At 37.7% G+C, this 24,701-nt stretch overlaps 1 protein-coding gene across 2 annotated transcripts in view; it reads right to left on the bottom strand.

Moving 5' to 3' along the window:
- The window catches only part of CDKAL1 (CDK5 regulatory subunit associated protein 1 like 1), a 364,386-nt gene that overhangs the window by 103,283 nt on the left and 236,402 nt on the right, over window positions 1-24,701 (bottom strand). For both annotated transcript variants that reach the window (XM_052697955.1, XM_052697956.1), the window contains exon 11: window positions 23,076-23,221. In XM_052697955.1, coding sequence (XP_052553915.1) covers window positions 23,076-23,221 — 146 coding nt within the window. The remainder of the gene's footprint in view (window positions 1-23,075; window positions 23,222-24,701) is intronic.

Raw genomic sequence — 24,701 nt, 5'->3', positions numbered from 1 at the left:
AGCTCACTTAAATCAAAACCAAAGATGTGATGGCATACACAACTTCTCCATTCATAGATTAGAACCTCACACACACACACAAAAAAATAATAAAAAAAAAAGTTAGAAAGAAAAACCAGAAGTCTTACACAACATCACCCCAGACTTTTTCGCTGAAGAAGAGCCTTTATGGAGCTTATGCCCCTCTAGGGAAACTGAAAATGAAATCCAGACAGTAAATTAAAATTAAATGATTTGAAGGTGCCTGAGAGTTGGTCTTTGAAGCAAATTTATGTAACTTAACAGGCATCTCAACACGCCATGTTGGGTTGGAGCTGAAGATGGCAGCTGCCTCTTCCTCAAGACTGCGAGGTCTTCCAGGCTTTTTCTTCCCCCATTTTCTTTTTTTCCTCTAAAGAACCAGTCTTGTGGGATAAAGAACCAACCCTGTAGGATTTCTGACAGGCTTGTACTGCTCACCAAGGAGCCCTATGAGCTGAAGCAGAAGGGAAACAGGGCGCTCAGCTGGAAGCACTGCCTCTGTCAAAGGCTAGGAATAAAATGAAATCTCACCCTGTCTCTCCCTTGACTCTACAGAGATTCACCTGCAAATTAAGCCATGGAGACCTTTCCACACTTTCAGAAAGCCTATCTCAGATCTGAAACCCTCCTGCACTTTGCTATGTCTTTCTCTTTCCATGGACTGTGAATCCAGTACGGCCCAGGATACAATCTGAAGCTTGGGGAATAAACCTGAAGCAAAGGGGTTTCCATTTTTAAGATTTACCCTAAATTATGCTCTGGATGTATAGACTTCCAAGAAATGTATACCCACTGACAGTGATTTTCTTAGTAATCTTTTTCTGTGCTTTTAAAACTAGTAAAAGGTGTGCAAGTCCAAAACCTTCATATGAGAAAAGATGAGCTCTTTTAAACACTTACATCAATTGCTCTAAACATGTAACACCATCACAGAAATAATCAGGACAAACAGTAGAGGAGATCAGAATATCACTTCTTTTTAATATTTTACAAACACTACTATAAAAATCAAGCAAAAAAAGTAAAAATTGCAAGAAGGGAAGGTGTTTCAGCCTGCAATATAATACACAATATAAAGGGACACAGAGATGGCAAGATATTGCACTGAACATGGCCAGAAAGTAAGACTTCCATAAAATAAACATACGTAGTATAAAAATATATCTACTACATACAAACATAGCATATGTATGCATATAGAAGTATACATACTTCTACTCATTGTATAGAACAGTTTCTAATCTACTATACTGTTTTTGCTCTTCTGTATTTAGAATCAGTTTCCAACATCAAGCATTGTGTAAGTTTGAAACACCTCACATTTTCTTCTACAGAAGTGTCCTGGACTTGGCCAATTAAAAACACAAATTTAACACATTTTAATTGAATTTTTTATAAAACATGTAATAAATGTATACTGGAAAAAAAGTACATCACGTCTAGTATTGTCAAACACAATCATGTACTGAGAGGAATGGGTGAAATCTGTGGTCTCACTCTCTAAAACAGAAAGCTGCTATTATTCAGTGCAAGAGAAAAACAGAAAATGATTTAATAAAATATCATGTTACATTTCATTATTTTTAAACTGAGTTACAAATTAGTTATTCAGACCTCCTGTTTTATCACTTCTAGCAAATTTCAACGTGTTTACGGTGTGCATATTTCTATTAAATACAATAGCATGAGATTCCACCCTGGCAGGGCACCTGCTAGTATCTTTCATTCATGTACGTGTTCCATCTGCAAAGCAATTATATTATCTCAAGTATTTTAAAATGTTCTCTATTACCACCTAACACAATTCTAGACTGCCTAACAAACCAGTTTTCCTTCACCTCACAGTTTGCATCACAGTGAAGACACCTTTTTGTTGTTACTGTTAGTGGAAGCCTATAAAGGGTTCATTTACAAGTAGACTCGGAAGTCTACTTTCACACAACAGTAAGCACTGGATAATATTTATTGTTTCAAGTAAGTTATATGTTTTATATATATATATATATATATATATATATATATATATGTATGTAAAATGCATAGTCTTAGGATTTTTTCTTACTATTGCTTTCACAGCTTGGATCCATAGCTGGACGATGTCTCAGACACACAAATCAGACAAAGAAACTCTAAGACCAGATTGTATTTATAATGTGAATTTTTTCTTCTATTAAAAACATGCAAACAAACAAACAAACAAACAACAACAAACAGATGAAACAAAGTCTAGACATGATCCCAGAGCAAGACTCAACATATGCCTGCAGATCTCCATGAAGAAGGGTATATATGCAAATATACACATGGGAGAATAATTGGGAAGACCACAAACACTACCACGTAATTCAGATGTGGTTTATAGTGAGAAACTTTAGATTTCCAGGGTAGCAAAAACTACACAAAGCCCAGCCTTACAACCAGAGAACCATTGTGTGCACTCTGGGTTTTGTGTTTTACGTTTTACAAAGCACTAAAAATGATTTCCACAGGGGGAAACGTTGCACCTGAGCTTTGTGATAAACAGCAACTTCAAACTGATTTGCAAATGCAGCTTACAAGGTGGTTTTCAAACTGTGGAGCCATTAACAGTTTTGACACAAGCACATCAACACTTGCATCCATCAACCTCAGAAAGGCTGCACAGCAGTATCTGAGATCAGTCAATACAGACTGAGAGCAAGAATGAATATTTTATGTCACCGTTATTTACCGAGCCCACCTCATGTCCCAAAAGAGGTTGTTCAGAAAGTGGGCTGAATGACACCATGACAAGCAGGGGACCTCATTTCCAGAAACAACCTGAAAAGGTACTGGTAGGAAGGATCTCATATGAAGTGGGATTCATCTGCCCTTAGTGCTGGGGAATACTGACCTGGATAAGATATATTTCTTAATTGACATGGCTTGCTGGCTGAGGATGAAAGAGTACTCCCAGTTTTACTCTCTTTAAACAGTTACAGTGAGGGCTGCTAGTGTTCCTGTTAGATGCAGTGAAAATACTTCATATGCAATACTGTAACATTTCCCATTATCAATATTCTCACAAAAAACCCTCACAAACGAACAAAACAAAAATAAACCAAAACCCACATCATAGTTAAGAGTTGGACTAACTTCATTCAGCTATAGGGTGTTTTACCCTTCCCATAAGATGAAACATTTTACATAACTCCATTACAGATTTATAACCTCAGATCATTATTGTTTTATGATATGAAAAAAAAAAACAACAAAACAGCCACGACGTAAGACAAAAAGCTCAACATCCTTAAAGTTCATTTCCATTCAAACTCTAATAAATACCATCTGCTGTGTACTTTAGGGATATAATACCCGTCAAAAACTCAGCCGTATTATGAGAACCGGCACCAAGTTGATCTGAAATGCATATTTGAACAGATGTGTTTAAATTACATCTCTCCATCTATCCACATGCATAAATTCAGAATAAGCATGTGTTGATTTAAAATGCGTAAAAAAGGGATTTGGAGACGCATCGAAAGTGAACAGCATCTCAGTGCATCAAGGCTCACATTACTAAAGGTCATTACTAAAAATAAAGTTTGAATTTGCTAAGGGTTGCACCAGGGACCTGTTTTGGGGAATGTACTTAATGCTTGCTGCACTAACTTTCTATGACCCTTCACTGTTTAACATTAGAGCTGTCAGGCATAGCCAGAAATAATAGGATCTCAGTCATGACTAGCTGAGAACATTATGAATTTTTTCTCTGTCTGACACAACGCTTATCACCAATACTGAATGCCTTGGGCCCTGAGGACTCATGCATGTCTCCTTCACTGACAGTCATTTAGCTCTTCACTCTGACAAAGAAATCAGGCATATAAACCAAAATGATTAACATGCCTTCTTGGCATGATTAAATCCAAGAAAAAAAACTGCAAGCTGTGCTCCATTAACAAATGCTAATTAAAGAAGAAAAATCCTTCTGAACTCTTTTTCTCCCCACTGTAATCTACTATCTACTAATGATTCAAAGACTTGAAGATAAAGTAGGTCAGATCAAAGGTTCACCTAAGCCCAGGCTTCTGCTAATAGCAATGGCCACCAGCAGAAGCCAGGGAAGCACGAAGTGTCCAAGATGTACGGTTCCCCAGAATCCCTTCCTCCTTCCAACAATGCCATGTCGTCAGGTGGTTTTATGATCAGCAGGCTGTGATGGACTACTCCTCCATCAGCTTGTCCAGTCTGCCCTTGAATCCCAAACCCTCCAGCACATACACGCTTCTGTGAAAAGAAAAGCTTGTCTGTTCTGAGCCTGCCACTTGTTAAACTTATGTGATGACCTTAATTCTTAGTCTGAAAAAGACAAGAAATAACTCTATTCACTTTCTCATCTCTTACTTATGATTTTATCGACTTCTGTTCTAGCCATTCTCAGTTACACAGCTTTTCCAGTCTGAAGAGTCCTTATTTCCTTTGTGTGACAGATCCCTTGTACCTCTGATATCTCTGTTAGTTTTCAAGATATCATTTCACACTGCAATGTTTTTGAGAGGGGTGTTGACAGCATTCAGCAATACAGGCACGAGAAGATAAAAATCACTGAAAGTATTTCTAAAATTAAGACAAATAGGATGCTGCTTTCATTTTTCTTTCAGGTGCAGGTTCATTTTTTCTCCAGTATGCAAGCAGCAAAAGGTACTGGAACTTATACAATGCAAGGGACAAGAGACAAACCTCAGTAAGTTGTTTGATTGTAAGTAAAATGCAAGTAAAGAATTGGTAAGTATTCTATATCTAAGGAAATATTACACCCCAAACTTCATTAATATACACTGCCATGCTTCAAAATGTACTTTGAGACCAGAATCTGCACCAGAAATAGCAGACTGGATGAAATCCCCTTCCAGTATGATCAGTGCTAAAATTCAGGAGAACAGACTCAGACTACTGCTAGGTACCATGCAAAAACAGGAAGTGCCAAACAGAACATGGAGAAAATAAATTTTCTACTCTACTGCAATACAGACATTGTGGTGAGACTCATTCTGATTGCTTTGTATGAGAAGCCTGGGATTATCAGTATGTCCACATCATCTTCAAATTAGTATTAGCTTTTGCCTCTTTCTGAGCTATTATCAAAGAGAAATTAGAAAAACAACAGAACACGTTAACTGTCATTAAAAAAGATTGATGAACATGTCATCACAAGAATAAAGCTGAGTGCAGACTGTCTGAAAAAAGACTGTGCAGCTGACTTCAGCTGGATATTAAGTAAATGGGGAGCAATAGCCCCCTCATTATCAAACTACTTCCCCCTAAGGAATGAATCTGATGAAAGTGAGACAGTTTTTGTGAAATGCACTGGGATAGGTGGTGTCTTCTAAAAGTAAAACAGAACAGCCACCAAAACATCAAGCAGGTTTCCAAGACATGCCGAAGTCAGCAACATGGGGAGAAAGGGAACAGAAGAACAGAACAATTTCAAATCTTCATCTGAAGCAGAATCATCGGTGGATAAAGAAAGAAAATTAAGAAGTAAAATTGCTATTGTGTCAATGTTTCATTCCAAAATTTCATTTCAAGATCATTTATATTAAGAACTTCTGCAGTACAGTGAAAGATAGAAGAATGGCACCCAGCAAGATGAACATTAAAGCAAAGCAGATTTTGAGGAAAATATTCTCAGCTCAGAGGAGTTACTCAAAACAACTGACAGATTTAGAGAGACATAATTCCCACATCACAAGCTACACAAACAATTTGGCTGGATATTTTTCTGCCTATTACTTTATGAGAAATCATTATATAAAATGTTTTCCACTTGCAAACATCTACATGGGAAGGATCAAGGCTGTGAAGAGAACAGCAGTTAACACATGCACAATATGCGCTCAGTTTAACACACTATTCCACTCCACGCTCAAAGTACCTAATGAAACACAAATTATACCACACCAGTCAATCACAAACACAGCTACTTATATGCTACATACTTACCAAGAAAATACTTAGAAAACATGCTGTTAAAACTAAATACCAGACCCCTAGATTTAACAGAGAGGCCGGCTAGTTAAATGCATTTGCAACACAATTCATATACTCTTCACTAAAAAGCTGAGCAGCTTTACACCAGGCAGTTGTTACTGCACACTGCTAACTGTTCTCAAGTTTTCAGAGGCGGTATCCCACAAGAAATGCTAGCAGTGTGGCTTTCAGGGATGCTATCATCAACTTAGAAGTGTATGACACCATCGCCTCTGAAGATGGCAGGCTTCGAGTGTCTGAATATGGGAACAAGCATTGCTGGTGTATAAAGTTAATTTTATATTCGAGATGAAGGTTTTGAAAGTAAACAAATAATATAAAGTATCAAAGCAGAACTGCATTTTGGATAGCTATATTATGATGGCTGTAGTTCTGTGTTCCTATACAGAGGTGTTCATAATTGCATACCTGAGTCGCAGTTAGTTTTCAGGACTAAGATCTGCAAAGAGGACATAGGGGGCAATGCTTCTGGACAGACTTTAGATTTATGGCCTTATAAAAGGAAGATTTATTAGATTAACATTTTTTACTATCATGCTCTAGCAGATTTTCCTTAAAAAGCAATTATTTGCATATGACCATATAGAAGAAAGTTGCATAGGGAATTACTGCTTCTGTGAGCAGCATAAAAAGCAAATTTGAATAATAATAAATACATTTTTCAGTGCCTTAAGTGTAGCACTTGGCTCAAAATCCCATGTATACACCCTCGTCACCCACATAAACATTCAAAGTTTCTGCTGTGTAACCTCAATGTCTTTCAGCTTTACTGCACGCTACTTTGGCAAAGGTGACAATCTGGTCTTAAATTTTCAGCACAAAGTGAGACACGAGCTTTGTGGTGTGCTTGAAACATAGCTGTACGTGGCTCTGGAATTAAAATTTCAGAGATAACACTTCAGACTCAGAAACAATGCTATTTTCTCATTAAGTCAAAACCCATGAGCATAACTTCAAAGAAATCCAGCGTGCTTTACTAATGAAGGTGTGATAAGGTGATGCAAATTATGTTCCCCATGAACACAATGCAATATAACTTGGATCACAGGGAAACAGAATCTATCTTGCAACAATAACTTTCACAAAATTATTAAGCAAATTTTCCAAGGTAAGTGTGTGCAAAGAGTTATTCATTCATTTCAAAACTGATTAGAATTATGTACTGAAAGAAGTCAACGGGCATCACTGGAGTGACAGCATGCAACAAATACTGTTTGGAGACTGCTCTCTCATTTAAAACATGACACGTTCTGATAGCAATCTGAATTAAAAAGAAATATCGTAGCAAGTATCAAACTTATTAGCAAGCACAGCTCAGTCAGTTGGAATAACAAAAGTATAGATAAGTAATAAAAAGGACCTTCACCGATTTAAAAAACAGTGGAGATTTATTATTCTTTTTAATTCTCAGTGATGACTGATAAGATGGAAAAAGGTTAAACTGAAGCACTTCTTAAAATTGTGTTTAAGATGGATAAATGTAACAGCAATAAGAAAAAAATATTTTTTTAGATTTTGTTTCCTGGCTCTTATTGTAAATTAGCAAGAAAATCAAAGGTAACAACAATAAAAATCTTTCCAAATGCCTAGAGGGTTCAACACATTGCCATACCCAAGAAATAGGTACTTATCTCAAAGCAGCTATCAGAGGTTAACTATAAAAGTTCAGAACAGACCTTGACACTAGGTGACACTACATCAGCTTTCCTGATGCACTTGCGTCCCTTGACATATGGGCAGTGATCAGTTCCATAAACATTGGTGAAGGGGCTGAAAAGAAAGGTGAACACTTCTCCAAGAGGAAAAAATGAAGGAAGGGAGGGGAGTGAGAGGGAGCAGTAAAGCAGTGCAGATGATGCATCCTAGATCAAGACTGACTCATACAAATGAACTGCTATTTTTTACCTCAAGTTAGCAGCTGGAGTTTTAAGTTTCTGAGTAGCTTGGAGGGTCAGATGCTGGCTGCAAGGCAAAGATGAAAAAAACCTCCTCCCTCTTCACCACTCTTCAATGTCATTGAAGGAATATGTGTAATTTGATAAGAGAGAACATAACTACCTGTAAGGTATACCAACTTGATTCAAAGCACAGGAATAACACCTGAAGACTAAGGGAAACAGATTTTCTTGTGTCTTGAAAAGGCATTGGTAAGAGAAGAAGACCTGAAACATAAAGAATCCAGACAGCTCCTGAGAATTCCAGTTAGAATGTGAAGCAGCATGAATGCTACTCGAAATGAAACAAGAACCAGCAGAACAAGGCAACTGCTCTAGAACTGTAACAGTCATATGCTGTGGAAAACAATAAAGCTTAGGAAATCCCCTAAGAGGTGGTGGGATTTGGGAAAAAAAAAAAATATTTATGAAACAGAATAAATCCCTCCTAAAAACATAATTGTAAGAGGATATCAGTAATGCCCTTACTCACTTGTTACTATTGGAGCAGATTTAAGCTGCAAAAGTAAAGTAAACCAGTACTGAAAAATCAGAGAATGGAATGAGGTGGTTATATGTACTTGATTTTGTGAGATGAAGATCAGTTGGAATGTAGTAGTTATGATCTCTCCTCATCACAGTCTGCTGAAGACCTGGAACCTGGAAAGTCTGTCATGTGCCTGTCACAAACAAATGTAGCTTTTTGGCTATCCAAAAAGAGACATGAAGAGACATGAGACATGAAGAATTCTAAGGCAGAAAGATGGACTAATCACAATATAAACACTATAATTCTTAAGGTGAAACCAAGTGTCTGAGTTTAATCTGGCAGGCCGAGCACGGACGCTGGCCTTCCTACTACAAGAAAAGCAGAAAATATGTTGTAACTGGAGATCAAAGGGTAGCAGAAAATTAGGATCACTGAGGACAAAGCAAGCTGTATCTTGAAGAGATTTTATATCATACTATAACGATAGGCATCAATCTCTAGACAGTAATTAGCAAAATCAGTTACCTATTAGAAATGTGGCAAAGGAGAAAATTCAGGATTAAGTGAAAAACAGAAACGAGCATTTGTTTGTTACATAGAGAATATTCATCAACAAATGCATTCATGCAACACCACTATCAGTACTCATTTCATGTGGTTGGGAGGTACAGACATTTTTTAAAGAAGGAATTTATGAAGCGGAGAATCTACAGAAATTATTTATCAACGTAACCAGAATCATGACTAGCAGTTCCAGAACAGACTTACTTTGGTTAAAGACTCATTGCATTACCTCAGGCAGTCTGTAATCTTTAACAATGGGCTGAGAATATCTATCAAACTTGCAAAGACACAATTTCCCATTGTTAAAACATTTCTTTGGGCTTTTTTCAAGTCTCAGCAACTTAGCAGAACGGTGTATAAAGAGAACACAAGCTCCTGCACCTGAAGGTTGCTCCTTAAATTTGGCTTTCTGTGGAGCGAATGCAGGTGCCACTTCAGAGATTGTGGCTGATTTTCTGCACAAAAAAAATAAAAAACAAAAACACCACCACTCTGTATTCAGGAAGAAACCATGTCTGAAGATAGACTGGGTCAGAAATTGCGTTCTTCTTTAGAGCAAAAATCCTCAGCATGTTAGAGGACAAATCTCAGGATAGAAGACGAAAAAACAGTAAGAATTAATCAAAAGTATTAGGTGAGCAAAGCGAATGTGAAACAAGTTTTTTGTGAGAGAATTACCAAGCAAGATTCCAACCCAGCCACAAGTCAAGGGAAGTTGACAGAACAATTAATTTCCATACAAACTGTGCACAAGGGATAGGAAGCTTGGAGCAGCTCCTACAGATGCTACATTAAAAAACAACAATAGAAAATCTCCAGTCACTACTGTTTCATAAACATAACTACAGCTTCAATGTACTTTCTGTTAAATCAACAAAATGAATTTTGTTCTGAAGAATTAACTGTTTTGCCTTTTTTCTTTTTCCAAGGGAAAAATGTTTATTTGCATTATTAATGAAAACACAGAAAGATTATCTCATTTTATGTGGTAATTACTGTACTTCACTTTGATACCGCAAAGTAAATGATGTATTTTGGGAAAAAGTGTTAAAAGGCTGATTTCAGCTTTTGCTGTTCTCAAAATACTTCAAATAATGTTGCATTCTGTAAAAAGTATGATGTTAAGTACTTAATAGCAGAAAATCATATGATGACTCATTATCATGTAACTCTACTGAATATTCAAGATGGAAACCAATCATAGATGCAAGTCTTAACACAATCATCAGTCCAACCCTATATCAGATTTGACAACATAAAAACCAGACACTCAGACATTCTCTTTTTACAGCGCTCTGAAATACTCTCGCAAGGCATTAATTATTCTGTTCACCAAAAGCATAAAAGCAGGTTACCACAAACGGCAACAAAGAGTTCTTTCTCCAGACAGGATACACCATGTTATAAATCCACAGTGATCTGGAAAGGCTAAAGTTACACGATTTGTTAAAACTCGTATTTATTGTGTCCACTGGATTTTGAATTAAGCCACGTGTGCAATGTTTCTAATCTACGGGCAATATTTTACATACATCTGCATTTGTTATTTTTGTTGTGAAGACGCAGTTTTGAAACTGCTTCAACCTGTAGGAACAATTTTTATGCCCATAACTCCACTTTTCCCCCATCATTACTCCTATACAGCAAGTCCAAGTTACAGCTTACATCTAATACACATAAAAGGTGACACAACACTATTCAGCTAGTGAGCATGACCTCATTTTTTGTGCAGATAGGCTCACTCAGATACATATTGAACTTGGTTTCTAAAACTGCTTGCATTCAGATTTAGGTCTGTCCTTTTATGAAGACAGAGAAAACATATGGAAAACAAAACAATGAAGTTTAATCTATATTCTGTTTAGATGCTGTGTGCTTAGTGGCTAACATTAAGTCCCTTACAAAAGATTCAAAAACAGTTCAGTTTTGCAAAAACGTTTGGAAATCGTTAACATTCAAAAAATATCAACAAATCTCATACTGGTTTTACTCAAGAGGTTTAATAAGGATTTGATGAACATTTAGCATCATAAGGAGGTAAAGGACAATCCAAGCAAGTGGCAGTAACATATCTCCCCAATTTCTTCCATCTTAAATTTGTGCTAAACGTGATTCCCCAGTGGAAGCACAGTTCCTATCTGCTAATTTCAAAATGAACATTAACTAATCAGAGATACACAGGCATACACCCATGAGACGATACAAGGTTAATATTATCCTCTGCGTGAGACAGAAACCTTGACACTCAACAGTCTCCCATGTACATACATTTAATTGTTTAGGCCCTCATATAAAAGCTAAGAATAGCACGTATGGCAACACTTCTATCCTAGTGACTTCCAGGGCTGGTGACTCAAACACCTCCCTGCTATTTCATGTATTGTTCAAGCTAACCGTTTAGGTGTGAATCCATGACATTGCATGTGCCTAAGGAGTTGGTGAAGTCTCAAAATCATGTACTTTTTTTTAACTTTAATTATCACATATGAACATCATAAAATGCTGCGAAAGCAAAAGCAGCAGACTCAAGTTCTTACGCAGAATCCAGTAGTTAATTTTGTGCTACCCATCCAGTAGCAATGCCAAGCCACTGTTCTTTGCTGACTGCAAAATACATCATGCTATGCAGAAGGTACAGCCTGGCAGTAGAAGAAGTATTTAATGGAAGTTATCAGACAGGTAAGGAAACAGGAAGAAAGCAAAGATTAAGAGGAGGTTTTAGCAGAAACTCTGTGTTTTGAAACAACATTTTTATGGGTCAATTAAAAAAATACATCACCAGTGCTATGGTTTTTTTTTCAGCTGTTACAGTTACAATCAATTCCAGCAATCACTCAATTGAATAACAAACCTAAGCAAAGAATGCATTTTATTTCCTTTGAATGCAGTACAGATTCCCACTCTGTGTACCCACAAAGTACGTGGGTACATAACAAAGGACAAACATAAGTTAAGTGAATCAGAAGCCCAGTTCTTTAAGTGCTTGGTGCTATCACCCAGTGCTCCTAGGTGTATGATCTAACAAAAGCAGCTGAGCTCTGAGAAAATACGTGAAAAAACAGTTTGCTGGCCACTGTTCAGAGTTCAGCTGGCTGCCACAGCAACTTTCAAGACTACACATGCGAGCCAAGCACTCTTCAGAATGCAATTAATGGTGGAGGAGCAGCCATCACAACACTGCAGAAAAACCTCCCAGCCTACTGCTCCAAGTCGAATCAGCTACCTTGCTCACTCTCAAAAACCAGCAGTCACTGACAGACTGATATTCCCTATCACAGAATCACAGCATCACCAAGGTTGGAAACGACCTTCAAGATCATCCAGTCCAACCATCCACTTATCACCAATAGTTCTCACTAAACCATGTCTCTCAACACAAAATCCAAACCTTCCTTGAAAACCTCCAGGGTCGGTGACTCCACCACCTCCTGGGCAGCCCATTCCAGTGCCTGACTACTCTTTCAGAGAAGCAGTATTTCCTAACGTCCAGCCTAAATCTCCCCTGGCTCAGCTTGAAGCCATAACCTGAATAATCTTGAAGCTCTACCTTCTCATCACACAGTAGGGCTAAGAATAACTGTGTCTGCAGGACTGCATGGACACACACATTCAGAGAGTCAGCTGCAGTGCTAAAACGACCACACAACTCAATTCTCCTTTCCTTCTGTAAAGAAGTTGAAGGTTGTCCAGTGCTTTTCCTGAAAGCTGACTCGGCAAAACTCCTGCAATGGAGATTAGAGAGCTTGAAGAAATTTGGTTGTTCATTTTTTGTTTGTTTCTTGGGAACTTCGTTTTTTTTTTTTCTTTTTTTTTTCTTTTTTTTTCTTTGTCTGTTATATGAAGCATTTCATAGGACACTGAGTGAAATCTGGAGGGTTAGCAATGTCCAAAAGCTATTACCCCAAAGCTGGCTGCAAGTCTGTACAGAAGGGCTTTCTGACCCCAGCAGCAGTCACAGCTTTTCCAAGGCCAAGCAGTGAGGCATCTGGACACAGCAGGAAGGAAGACAATTTCTATGACCCGTAGGTTTTGTCAATAAATAATTTCTCCTGATTTAAGTAGAAAAGGAGACACTCTGGCTTCATATACTCCCATGAATGAGGTATGTGAGTACAGTAACCTATTTTCCAGCTTAAACTCGCATTTCATATTTTTCTGGTAATGGATTAAGATAAATTTACATCGTTCTTTGTCTGTTTACATACAGCCAGATTTGTAATGGTGCCTTCCTGTTATACAGTCGTCTAATAGCTGCATTGTGGCAATCTCTCTTACCCAGGAAAATGGAAAGCAAAATACACAGACAAAAAAGTTTCAAGTGCAAGAGATAAATAATGCAGTTACAAAAAAGATATATCTTCATCTGCTCTAGCCAGTACTTTATGGCACAAACCTCTTAATGTGTTTGTGATTACTTTGCCATCCAATAAGGAGTTTATAACTATAAATTTACCATCTTTATAAAGAGGTGACTTTAACATGCAATATTTAGACCAGTATAAGATGCATGTGAAAAAAAAATAACTTAGCTTCCCCCTATGTAATCTCTATCATGGACCACAGAAGAACGTATACAGAAATTTTCCCATAACAGAACAACTGTGTCTTTTGAATGCAAAAATGTTTTAACTGTAGAACTACACTTCAGAAGAGGTTTAACAAGTTTTGAGTATTTACACCTCCTACTTGTCTTCGGTTAAGCAATTTAGGGTTCAAAAAAATAACTATTAGAGATACTGACCAGCTGCTCTTTCTTCAATCATTCTTTCAAATGCTGGAAATAACCAGAATTGAGTGTAAATTCAGGCAGTATTTATCAGCTTGCCAACAACTCCATCAAAAATCCTTCTGTGCAACAGCATTCTTTGGGTCAAAGTAACACGGCTTACAAAATTCATTTATTACCCAATACCACGTCAAATATCAAAAAGTACACATGCATATCAATAAATATTTTTGGTGTATTTTAGTGCACTTAATATCATCATCCAAATTTGCACATTTGAACACTAAGGTGTGCTCATGATGCATCCTAGATTTATACACCTACGAATTTGCTACCACAACAAATACTTAAGTATCTTAACATATGTTTGTGTATGCTTAAAATCAACAGAGTGTATTAATTACAGTAAAATTACAGTATTTATGCAGAAAAACAACAACAACAACAACAACAAAACAACAGTAAGTGCTTCCAGGTTTTGTTTAAAAATACTAGGGTAGCAATAGTATCACAATAATTAAAACCAACCATTTAAAATTATAAAATGTTAAATTGATGCTTTGAGAGTATTCATTTCCAATACGGAGTGATTCTTACAAACCCTTTTAACCCCACTACAGATGTTATATCACTGCTTCTAAAGAACGACACTCACATGCCCTCAAAGGAAAGAAGACAAAGAAAAGAGATACCATCCTGCTAGACTTCAGAAACTGGGAGTTCAGTGCATATTATTTATTCCCATTCTACAGTCTATGAATACTCCAATTTGGAGTTTGCAGAAGAAAACCGCAGATAAGACTTCCCAGAAAAAGGAAAGCTCAGCTACTAGAACATCAGGAAAGTAACATTCCAAATAACTTTGCTGGTTGTGTTCAGCAAGAAGTTAAGCCAGCTTCTACGACAAGTATAATAATAAGTATTTTTTACATTTTTAAAAAGGAGCAAACTCAGAAATCAGTACAAAAGTTATTCCTCAGAAGCGTGGGCTGAAGCAGAACACTACAGAGTTGTGATAAAAGCACGTGGAGTGCATGACTGCATGGAGTGCCCATTATGATCCCACGTTGATTTATTTCCCAGGCTGTGCACTTGTTTCTGTGCATATCTACAGGAGTGGGAAAATAGCAAGGGGGACAGAAAAAAGGCACAGTGTTTCTTTACCTCCAGAAAAAATACAAAAGGTATTACTGAGAATCAAGTTCTGTAAGAACAGATGTGCTATGCATGTTCTGTTTAAATGGGAGAGTATGCAGAACTGTACTGCTACAGAAGCTGAAGAGACTTCACGTCAAAAATGCTGGAGCACAGAGAAATTCTGAAATCTGTTTTCTAACCTGTGTCTTTTCAAAAAACAAGTAGGCTCAAGTCACATCTAATGCTATCTAATCTTCAAAGCAGCCTGTAACTTCAGAATTGCTTCATGTTTACATTACATTGCGTGAGTCAGTTTGGACTTCCACAGTTGAGTACAGATGTCCTTAGGCCAAGTGCAATCAGCACATGGACAACAGTATGACAAATACACCAATAACAAAGCAAGCTGCAGGAGAACAGGGATTGCCACCAGCATTCATACTGTGAATCTGTGCACCATACTGTAGTTATAGTGTATGTGCATATGTACACAGAAAACAAACTCTGTTTTACTACAAAGTGTACTGTTAACATGTCATGCATAAAAATTCCACGTCTCTAACTCAAACAAGCTACTGAGTTCTCATCAAGAACGACTGTGTGTGTAAAATGAGCACTGTGAACTATCAAAGAACACCCCCAAGGGCTCTTATCATTATTTTACCACACATCTCAAAGAGATTTTTAAATCCAGTTCCATATTTCTCATTTTTGTACTTGCCCCTAATTAGTAATACCCATGCTAGTCAATACAGTCAATACAATAAAGTCCTCTAACCTGACTGTTACTCCTGCTCTTCATAGAACAGTCCTAGTTCCACACATTTCACTCTCTCATTTAAAACAGTATTCATTTAGTTGGAAGCGCAAGGACGAGCGTAATAGTGTAAAACTATATATTCATGTTTGAAAGGAATAAGTTATGGCAATAAAAAGCTTGCCTTTTATAATAATTAAAATCTAGCATAAAAATACTAAGCAGATTTTACTCCCAACTCATCCTGTGGCTACATGACTAAGTAAAAATATAAGTAGCAGTTTTATGAGAACATTCATCAAATTTCAGAGAACCCATTCCACTGTTATTTCCGTACTCTTTAGAGAAAATAGCATCCTATTTAATAAGACAGAAAATAGTGCCTCTGGGAGGGAGTCTCTTTTAGTCACACCATTTCAAGTCAAATGGCTTTTGTTACTGCTCATGATTCTAAGAAGAAAAAAACCACCTTAATTTCTAGCGATCACTGTCATTAAAACTTTGCTATGCCATATATGTTTTCAAAGACTTCTCTCAAGCTATAATTAACTTAGACAAGCAGTTCTTTTTTTCAGTTACACAGCTGGATTAATTTAATAATTTCCTTATTTATACATGCATGTAAGAAACTGAAGGCTGTAACTGAGCCTGACATACATTTATGCTGTTCAATAAAGATAAGCTATACCTAACTCAAAGAAATTTTCCCCCGATGTACCTAAAATGAAATTTTAAATGTAACAAATAGAACACATCTAAAGCGATCTCCACATTAACCCCAGTTTCAGCAGCAAGTCCAGCAAATGATGTTGTCCCTTAGCAGTGTCACAGAAAGAGACTAACAGTCACAATTTACAAGGCACGTGAGAACCAGAAGTGAAATAAGAACCGTGCACTTCCAGCAGCTGCTGTCCTGGCACATAAACAACAGAATAACTAAGAGCCTACAGCCCAGAAACATCTAATATCCTCGATAGATTTGGCAAGAAAAATGATGCTAGAAATTGGTGATTAGCAATTTATGAAGAAGCAAGAGATGCATTCAAACTGTGGCGGCAAGAGCTCTAGCAGTTTCTGTGAGTTGGCTGAAAATCAATTAAACAGTATAAAGAACAGTGAAGATAAAAGATTCATAAGAGACTGATACTAGTAAGCAACCTTTCTTTATTCCCCTCCAGAAAACACTCTCAGTTTATTTCCTTGCTGCAAAATGATGTAGCACCAATTCATAAGCAAAGAGCAAAGAAGTGCTGTGCAAGCCAAAACTGGAGGATTGCCTTCCTGACTAATAGAATCATTCTAGCTGGAAAAGACCTTTAAGATCATCAAGTCCAACTGCTAATCCAGCACTGCTGAGTCCACCACTAAACCATGTCCCTAAGCACTACATCCAAATATTTCTTAAATACCTCCAGTGACAGTGACTCCATCACTTCCCTGGGCAGCCTGTTCCAGTCCTTAACCACACCTTACATCAATAAATCATTCTTAGTATTGAGTGTAAACCTTCACTGGTATGCTCTGAGACCACTGCCTCGTGCTCTAACACTTGTCACCTGAGAAAGGAGAGCAACACTCTCCTCACTGCAGCCTCCTGTCCTGTGGCTGTAGAGAGTGATGAGGCCTTCCCTCAGCCTCCTCTTCTCCAGACAGCTCCAGTTCCCTCCATCACCACTTTTCTCATCTGCTCCCCAGCTTCATTGCTCTTCTTGTTCCAGCAACTTCACGGCCTTCTTGTAGTGAAGGGCCCAAAACTGAACACAGCACTTGAAGTACAGCCACACCAGTGCTGAGTAGAGGGGCACGATCACCTCCCTAGTCCTGCTGACTACATTATTTCTGATATAAGGATGCTGTTCAGCTTCTTGCAAACCTGGGCACACTGTTAGCTCATGTTCAGTCAGTTACTGACCAGTACCCCGGGTCCTTTTCGGCAGGGCAGCTTTCCAGCCACTCTTCCCCAAGCCTGTAGCATTACATGGAGTTCTTGTGACTCCAGAACCCAGCATTTAGCCTTGTTGAATCTCACACATTTGGCATTCACCCATCAGATGCCTCTGGAGAGCTTCCTACTGCCTAACTCACACTTAATTTACTGTCATCTGCAAACTTATGGAGGGGACACTTGATCCCCTCATCCACATCACTGATACAGATATTAAAGACAACTGGCCCCAGTACTGAGCCCTGGGGGACACCACTTGTGACTGTCCTCCAACTGGATTTAACTGCATTTACTTCAGCTCTGCACCCAGACAATCAGTCAGTTTTTTAACCAGCTAAGCATATGACTGTGTATGCCATGAGCAGCCAGTTTCTCCAGAACATCGTCCAAATCAACGTCAGGAGCTTTACTAAAGTCTAGTTACACAAACAACCACAGTCTTTCCCTCACCCACTAAGTAGGTCACGATGTCATAACGCAAAACTTGCTTTTCATAAACCTGTGCTGAGTAGGCCTGACTGCCTGCTTGCCCTGTGTGTGCTGCATGATGGCACTCAAGATGATCTGCTCCATAACCTTCCCTGGAACCAGACTGACAGGACTGTATGTCCCTGGATTCTCCTCCCAGAGCTTCTTATAGATGGTTATCACATTAGCAAATCTCCAGCTGCCTGGTCAACCACCCATTTGATTAAGAGCTGATAAATGATGGAAAGCAGCTTAGCAATCACTTCCCCTCAGTATGCTCAGGTGGATCCTGTCCTTCACTAGCCAATGTTTATCTCCCATCAGTCAGTGGCTGCAACGGAATTGAGGAAAGTCAGGGCTGGCCAAAAGAAACATGAGACAGTCACTGCTGAATCCCCTAGAATTGTTACAAACAAAATTAGCAGGCAGGCTAAAAAGCAGCTGAAGTTACCATTCATGAGCTTAGATCCTTGTAAGGAAACATAGAAGCAGGGAGCCTCGGAGGGGAGCTGTCTTCAAGTACAAGGTAACACCTTCTCTCATTTTCGACAGTAAACTCAGCTTCTTCAGACCTTCAACAAAGATCTATTATTTGCCAGACAAGTGAGATCTTAGTTTACATGTAAGAGATCAATCTACTTCCAAATTTTCAATTTGTTTTCCATGCCATTCATTTACTATTGCTCCTAACTGTGCACCTACATATGCTGAAAAATCAATTTTTCATTACCATTAAAAGTAACTAAGACTAGGCTTGCTCATAGTCCTCTGAGTCTAATGGAGTAGAAAGTGCAAAACAAAAAAAAAGAAGAGAATGCTCAGCCTGAAAGGGTCTTGACTCTTCCCTCTGGCAGCCCACATTTGCTGGCTTTCTGGTCACATAGCAGCTACTTCCAGTATGAATTATGAGACGATCTCAAGTGGACAGAAGCGCAATATCAATTATTGGTGGCTGCTGCTATCTCAGAACATACACATGAAAAAGTCTGTGATGCTAAAAGCTTTTGCTCAGTTTTCTGCTACTTCCCAAAACAAAGATCTAGAATTTCACCCTGTCTCTCAATTTTCATACTTTTCTGATCCACCCTGTCCAAACCTTTCATTTGTCTGGATTTGGTTTTACTGTTCTGTTGTCTTATGTCTACAAGCGGTCAATGATAGAGAAAGATTAATAAGAGCTTTGATCAATATAGCAATTGCTTTACAAGCCAGAAAGGTAAGAAAATGCAGGAAGGTCAACAACAGCAAACAAGAAATTTGAAAACAAATTACTGGGCTATGGATTTTTAATGGGTGTATATTCATAGTGTCTCTGAATATTAAAGTAATTAAAGAACATGACATTTAGGTTCTTTAAAATAGACTCCAATTGTTTGCTTTTATAAGCAAAAGTAAATTTCAGAGGATTAAGTTTCAGAACTGACATAATTAAAAGCAGTCTTGCTTTCTGAAACTGAAAACATCATCTTTCAGAAATACAATTTATGATGAATCTTTAAAATTGAGACTATTTGAGAATAAACACACATTTTGAAACAATGAAAATCCAGGTAAAAGATATTTTAGGTAAGACTAATTTGGTCCCTGGCTTAAATTTATCAAGCAGCAGCTTCTAAAAATCCTTTTATTCCAACATTTTGCAAATATATTGAAATTAATATATCATCCAAATTAGCATCTTCTTCACATCAACCAGTTCTGAGAATAGCCTCTCAACAGGTGACCAGAAAATACATGGGAAAAATTCAAAGACAGTCAAGATAGAAGTAATTAAGAACTACCTGCTAAATTAATCAGCACATCCTCCTTTCTTTTACTCTAGAACAGTTTACCAATAATACTCTCATTTGCAAGATATATATGCATGTTACAGCAGAAGATGAGCTACTGACTTATAACAACAGAAGTTTTCCTAATGCTAGAATTTGCAGAAATTAAAGTACAAAAAGCATGCCAAAGAAATAAATAAATCTATATATATGCATCTATATATATTCATTTCTCTATATGTAGATACATAAAGGTATTTCTAAGCACAGAATATGGTTTCTCAAGTTCAATTTTTCAGCCCGGTGGATTTGAGTTTCTACTTCCATATCCTATACAATTTGTTATTGATCTGGGTACTAAAAAAAATCATCAGGCTAGGTAGGAGGAGGGTGTCTGAAAACGAGTGCTGCATATCCAATGACTGCAACAGAATATCAATCTTTGTTTCTATAGCACAGTTGTAGGATTTTTGCCTGAAGAAAACTTCAAAGAAAAAAAACAAACAAAACACCGCTAAGTGATGTTGAAAGTCAGAATTTCAGAGAGTCTGGAATGTTCTGTTCCTCTAAAAAGAGATTTTTAACAGAAAAACTGTTTCTGTGAACTCTGGCTTCTCAATAAAGCATCCCGTGCTTGTGGGTTATGAACAAATCCCCAGCTTCAGAAGCAGATACCTCTGCCACCAACTCTCAGCTCTCCAGAGGAAGGAGAACATTTTGAAGTTCTCTCTGGGAGAAAGAAAGCCCCACAGTTCTTTGTCTGATGGAGAAAAGAAAGATTCATGAGTCCCTAATGTCTTTGAGGTTCAAAAACCAAAGCGATTACATGGTTCATCTATTCCCTTTTTTTCCTTCATTTTTACTAGCCATATTTCACGTTTATTTCCTTTGATATCTGAAATCAAGTGATTAAGCACTTAACTGATAACTGTCTTATTCCTCAGGGTGTGGCCTTACTTCTCCAGCAGGTCAGCCTGCAGAATGATTGGTTTAACAGAGGTCTAAGGGAAGATACTATCAGAGGAGATGTCACATTTTAGAAACGAAGGTGCCGTTTGGAGTCTACTGATAAGACCCCGTACATTTTGTGTGGGGAGTTTCTAAGATGAATTTATGACCCTAGGAATAGGGAAGGGAGATACAGGGTGTTCCACTTCTGTTTCGTTTTTCATTCTTGACAAATTGAAGATGGAAATAATCCCTTTTGGCGATTAAAGTAGTACAAACACATATTTAATTTTAGCTGTTTTGGCTGTAGGCTCTGGAGCTGTCTGCAGCCACGTTAAGTCCTGGCCATCTTTGTGCTGAGATCTTTATGGGAATAACTATGGGGAATGTAAGGCAGCTGGCTGCTGCCAAAGGAGGAGAAACCTCAAATTAGGACACTACGCTCTTAAACATACACAAAAAAATAAAAAATGTATTTGTTTGACAGATGTGTGAATGTTCAAATATCCAAAATACTTTCTCCTTCTTCCATAGTTTCTTCATCCTATCACCATATGGCACAAAGAAATTTTCCATTCTAGTATTCAGCCTGTTTCCTAACAGGAACTACTAGATAATTCGGTAGCTTCCTAATGAGCAGGATAAATGAAGTTTACTGTTGTTCAAAAAAATAAGACATCAAAACAATTATTTTTTCCTTGTAAAGTTTACTACAAAAAACCTGTGGATAAAGACATGTCATGCATTTCTTTACATTCAAGGGCCAGCTGTTTTGAATTTGGATATTAAGTAATTCACCGTTTTCTGTGTGCAAGAGCAGAATGATACAACAAATTCCCATATGCCCTAAGACGTTCCAGCTATAATAGGTTATCGAAAATCCAGCTGCTGTTACAATAAGAGCTGCCAATGTCAGAACTACTGAAGAGAATAATGAATCTGCTTCAAGTCAACGAAGACATAAACTGACAGGCTTCTCACTTACAATGCGTGGGAATACAATGCAGATGTTCATTAAAAAGAAAATTGACCAAAAGCCACATGAAAAATTAGTATGAAGAATCATGTGCATTGTTTAGGGTGGGAAATTAATGTCCAATAAATATATAAAGATAATAAATAGTGAACCCATGTTTTTATAATCAGCTCCATTTCAGTTACTCATCCCAAACCACAGGATGGCTTGGGTTGGAAGGAACCTCAGGCATTATCAAGTTTCAACCCACTGCCACTGCCAGGGTTGCCAGCTTACTACATCATTACTGGATTAGATTGCCCAGGGCCTCATCCAGCCTGGCCTTTAACACCTCCAGGAACGGAGGATGTACAGGAAACATCATATGTATATTCATATAAATGTAAAGGAACATCCTATAACTTACACAAAGTTTGCAAAATACACTGTTCCATTGTGATGTGTAAGAAAGAAAAGCAAACAACAATTCCCATGCAGCTCTTCACATATCTAGACTGCTAGATTTTTCAGTGATCATGAAAAATTGATCATAAATATGATTATGAAAAAACAATTACGTTATGTGCAAGGACTTTAATGCAATTTTGGAGTCAAAGGTACAACTCCCCCCTTACATCATTACAATAAACACGCACAAACTAAGACTGAAAGACAGTAACCAAACGAGGTCGTAAGACTCTCACAGGCAAAAGTAACTTGTCTTCAAGTTGGCATAAGTACATTATTATACATACTTATTTCTTTAATTATTCTTAAGGAAGATAATTTTTAAATCATCCCATAAATCATCAATTCCATAAGCAAGATGAAAGTATTACTATACTGATGTAAACGTACACCAGCTAAATGATATTTACTTAAAAACAAATAACACTAATTCATATTAGCTGGAGTTGAATTATCTCCAATATACAAAGCAGGCAATGCTTAAAAGCCACATTAAAAAAGACTGCAATAATTTTAACTTCAAGCAGTCTGTATGTAGTACTTGAAGAATAATTTAAAAAAAAATCTAAGAATGTATTATTTGGAAAAGATTAAAAAATACATTGACAAATTAAAAGCATGCCATGTAGAGATTTAAGATTCTTAAGCAAAGGAGCAAACCATAAAGGGGCTCACAATCAAAGACTCTGAAGCTTAAAGAAGCTCGTTCATTTCCATACCTTCCTCCAGTTACTTGCAACAATAAAGAAGTTGCAAGTAACTGTTTTCAGCCACATGTTCCTGATGTTGCAAAAAATAAAGAAGAAAACAACAACCCAGCAACAACTACCAAAACAGAACCCCAGACTACAGTTATTTTCCTGAAATATTAATAGACTTACTTTTCTTTAAGGAAATCCACTACTCGTCTGAAGTCTGCCACGCAGTATTCTCTTTTCATGTCCATGAGCACACTGTCAGAAGCGGACTGGACTGGTATGTGCAGAAAAGCATACACTCTGGGATGATTGAGAATCTTTGCCATTTCCTAACAGTTATTCAAAAAGAAAGGAAAAACAAACAAAAAAAGTTTTCAAGTATTCTGAAACCAATATATAAACCTTTATTCATCCAAGGTAAATACTGGCACTGATGCTTCCAAACAACACTAAGTTGCAGTGGCCCAGCTGCAGAGTAGGGACAGGTGAAAACATATGGAAGTAGTTTTGTTTTAAAAGAAAGAAGAAAGCCATGGTATTGTATTTCCTTTAAGATAGGCCTGACACCCCTGAAGTAATATCGGTTATTCACTTAAGAGAAAACTTTAGAAGAAAATTATTGCTAAATAATGTGCTTTCAGACAGGGGCTGTTTTTAATTTCAGAAGATTACAAGATTTAGCTGCTTTCTTGTCAGAGTCAAAAGAATTCGCATATACCAATACCTGAATGTCTCTAATTGGAGTACCCTTAGAGCTGGCAATTTGCTAATTGAAGTACATCTGATCTTTTGCAAGTCTGCTCCAAAACTAGTCTGAAATGTCTTAACTGTGTTATTACAGATGTGGGAATTAAAAGCACTTGGGAATAGAAAAGATGGAACTCATCATGGGGCTGCTAAAAGCAAAGGAATGGCTTGAAGAGAGGCAGAGGATATGATACATCACGTACAAAAAGACAAATACCAAACAAAGGTAAAAGAATATGCCAACAAACCTCAAAACCAAAACCAAACCTAACCCCAGACAGACAGCTGGTGTGGTGACAGAACATCAGATGGGGAACGGAGCGCTGCAGTAATCTTTCTTTCATTTTTACCATTTACCAAAATTAATGACATCAAATCTAGCAAGGAAGTTTAAATATTTTAAATGCTGAGACAGAGCTGCATCTAGACAGTTGTAAAAATACAGCCTGTTAAACTTTACCCTGCAAAAAACCAAGTACACTTGGACAAAAAAATCCCCACATTAGGATGCACACAACAAAGAAGCGAACTTTTATGAAGGTTTTCACTTTCTTCCTGCACAGTAAGTGTGCAGGATGCAGCCTGGGGTCAAGCTCTGCACCGCCTGCTCCCGTGCCGTGTGTGTGCAGTACAGTCAGCCAGGCTCACCCAGACCATTTCTCCTTTCTTTGGCAGAGCAGATGTTCTGTTTGATAACAAATACCACCAACGGGTTTAGTTGTTAAGTTGTAAGTATTTACAAATCCTTTCCAGCTCATTAATCAGCAATACTGCCATGCACCTAGACTTTTCTTCAGTACTGATACAAGGTTGGCCTGAATTGTTCAAGGAGAAGCTAAGCTCCCTTGTGCCTTTTCTCCTTCAGGTACCTTCCTCCTAAAAGCACTGACTTTTAGAGCATAAACAACAACTACTCTCTCAACACACACCTTTCATTTGACAAACACATGTACGAAACCTAAAACCTCTCAAATCACTTTCAGAAAGCTGCTTCCAGGGTTTCTGCTTAGGATCCTATTACAGAAGTGCTTACCAGGAGCAGTTATTATTCAATGGAATGCC

Source organism: Tympanuchus pallidicinctus, unplaced genomic scaffold, assembly GCF_026119805.1.
Source record: "Tympanuchus pallidicinctus isolate F22 unplaced genomic scaffold, pur_lepc_1.0 scaffold31, whole genome shotgun sequence".
NCBI classification, from domain to species: Eukaryota; Metazoa; Chordata; class Aves; order Galliformes; family Phasianidae; genus Tympanuchus; species Tympanuchus pallidicinctus.
This window is presented reverse-complemented; position numbering and strand designations above follow the sequence as displayed.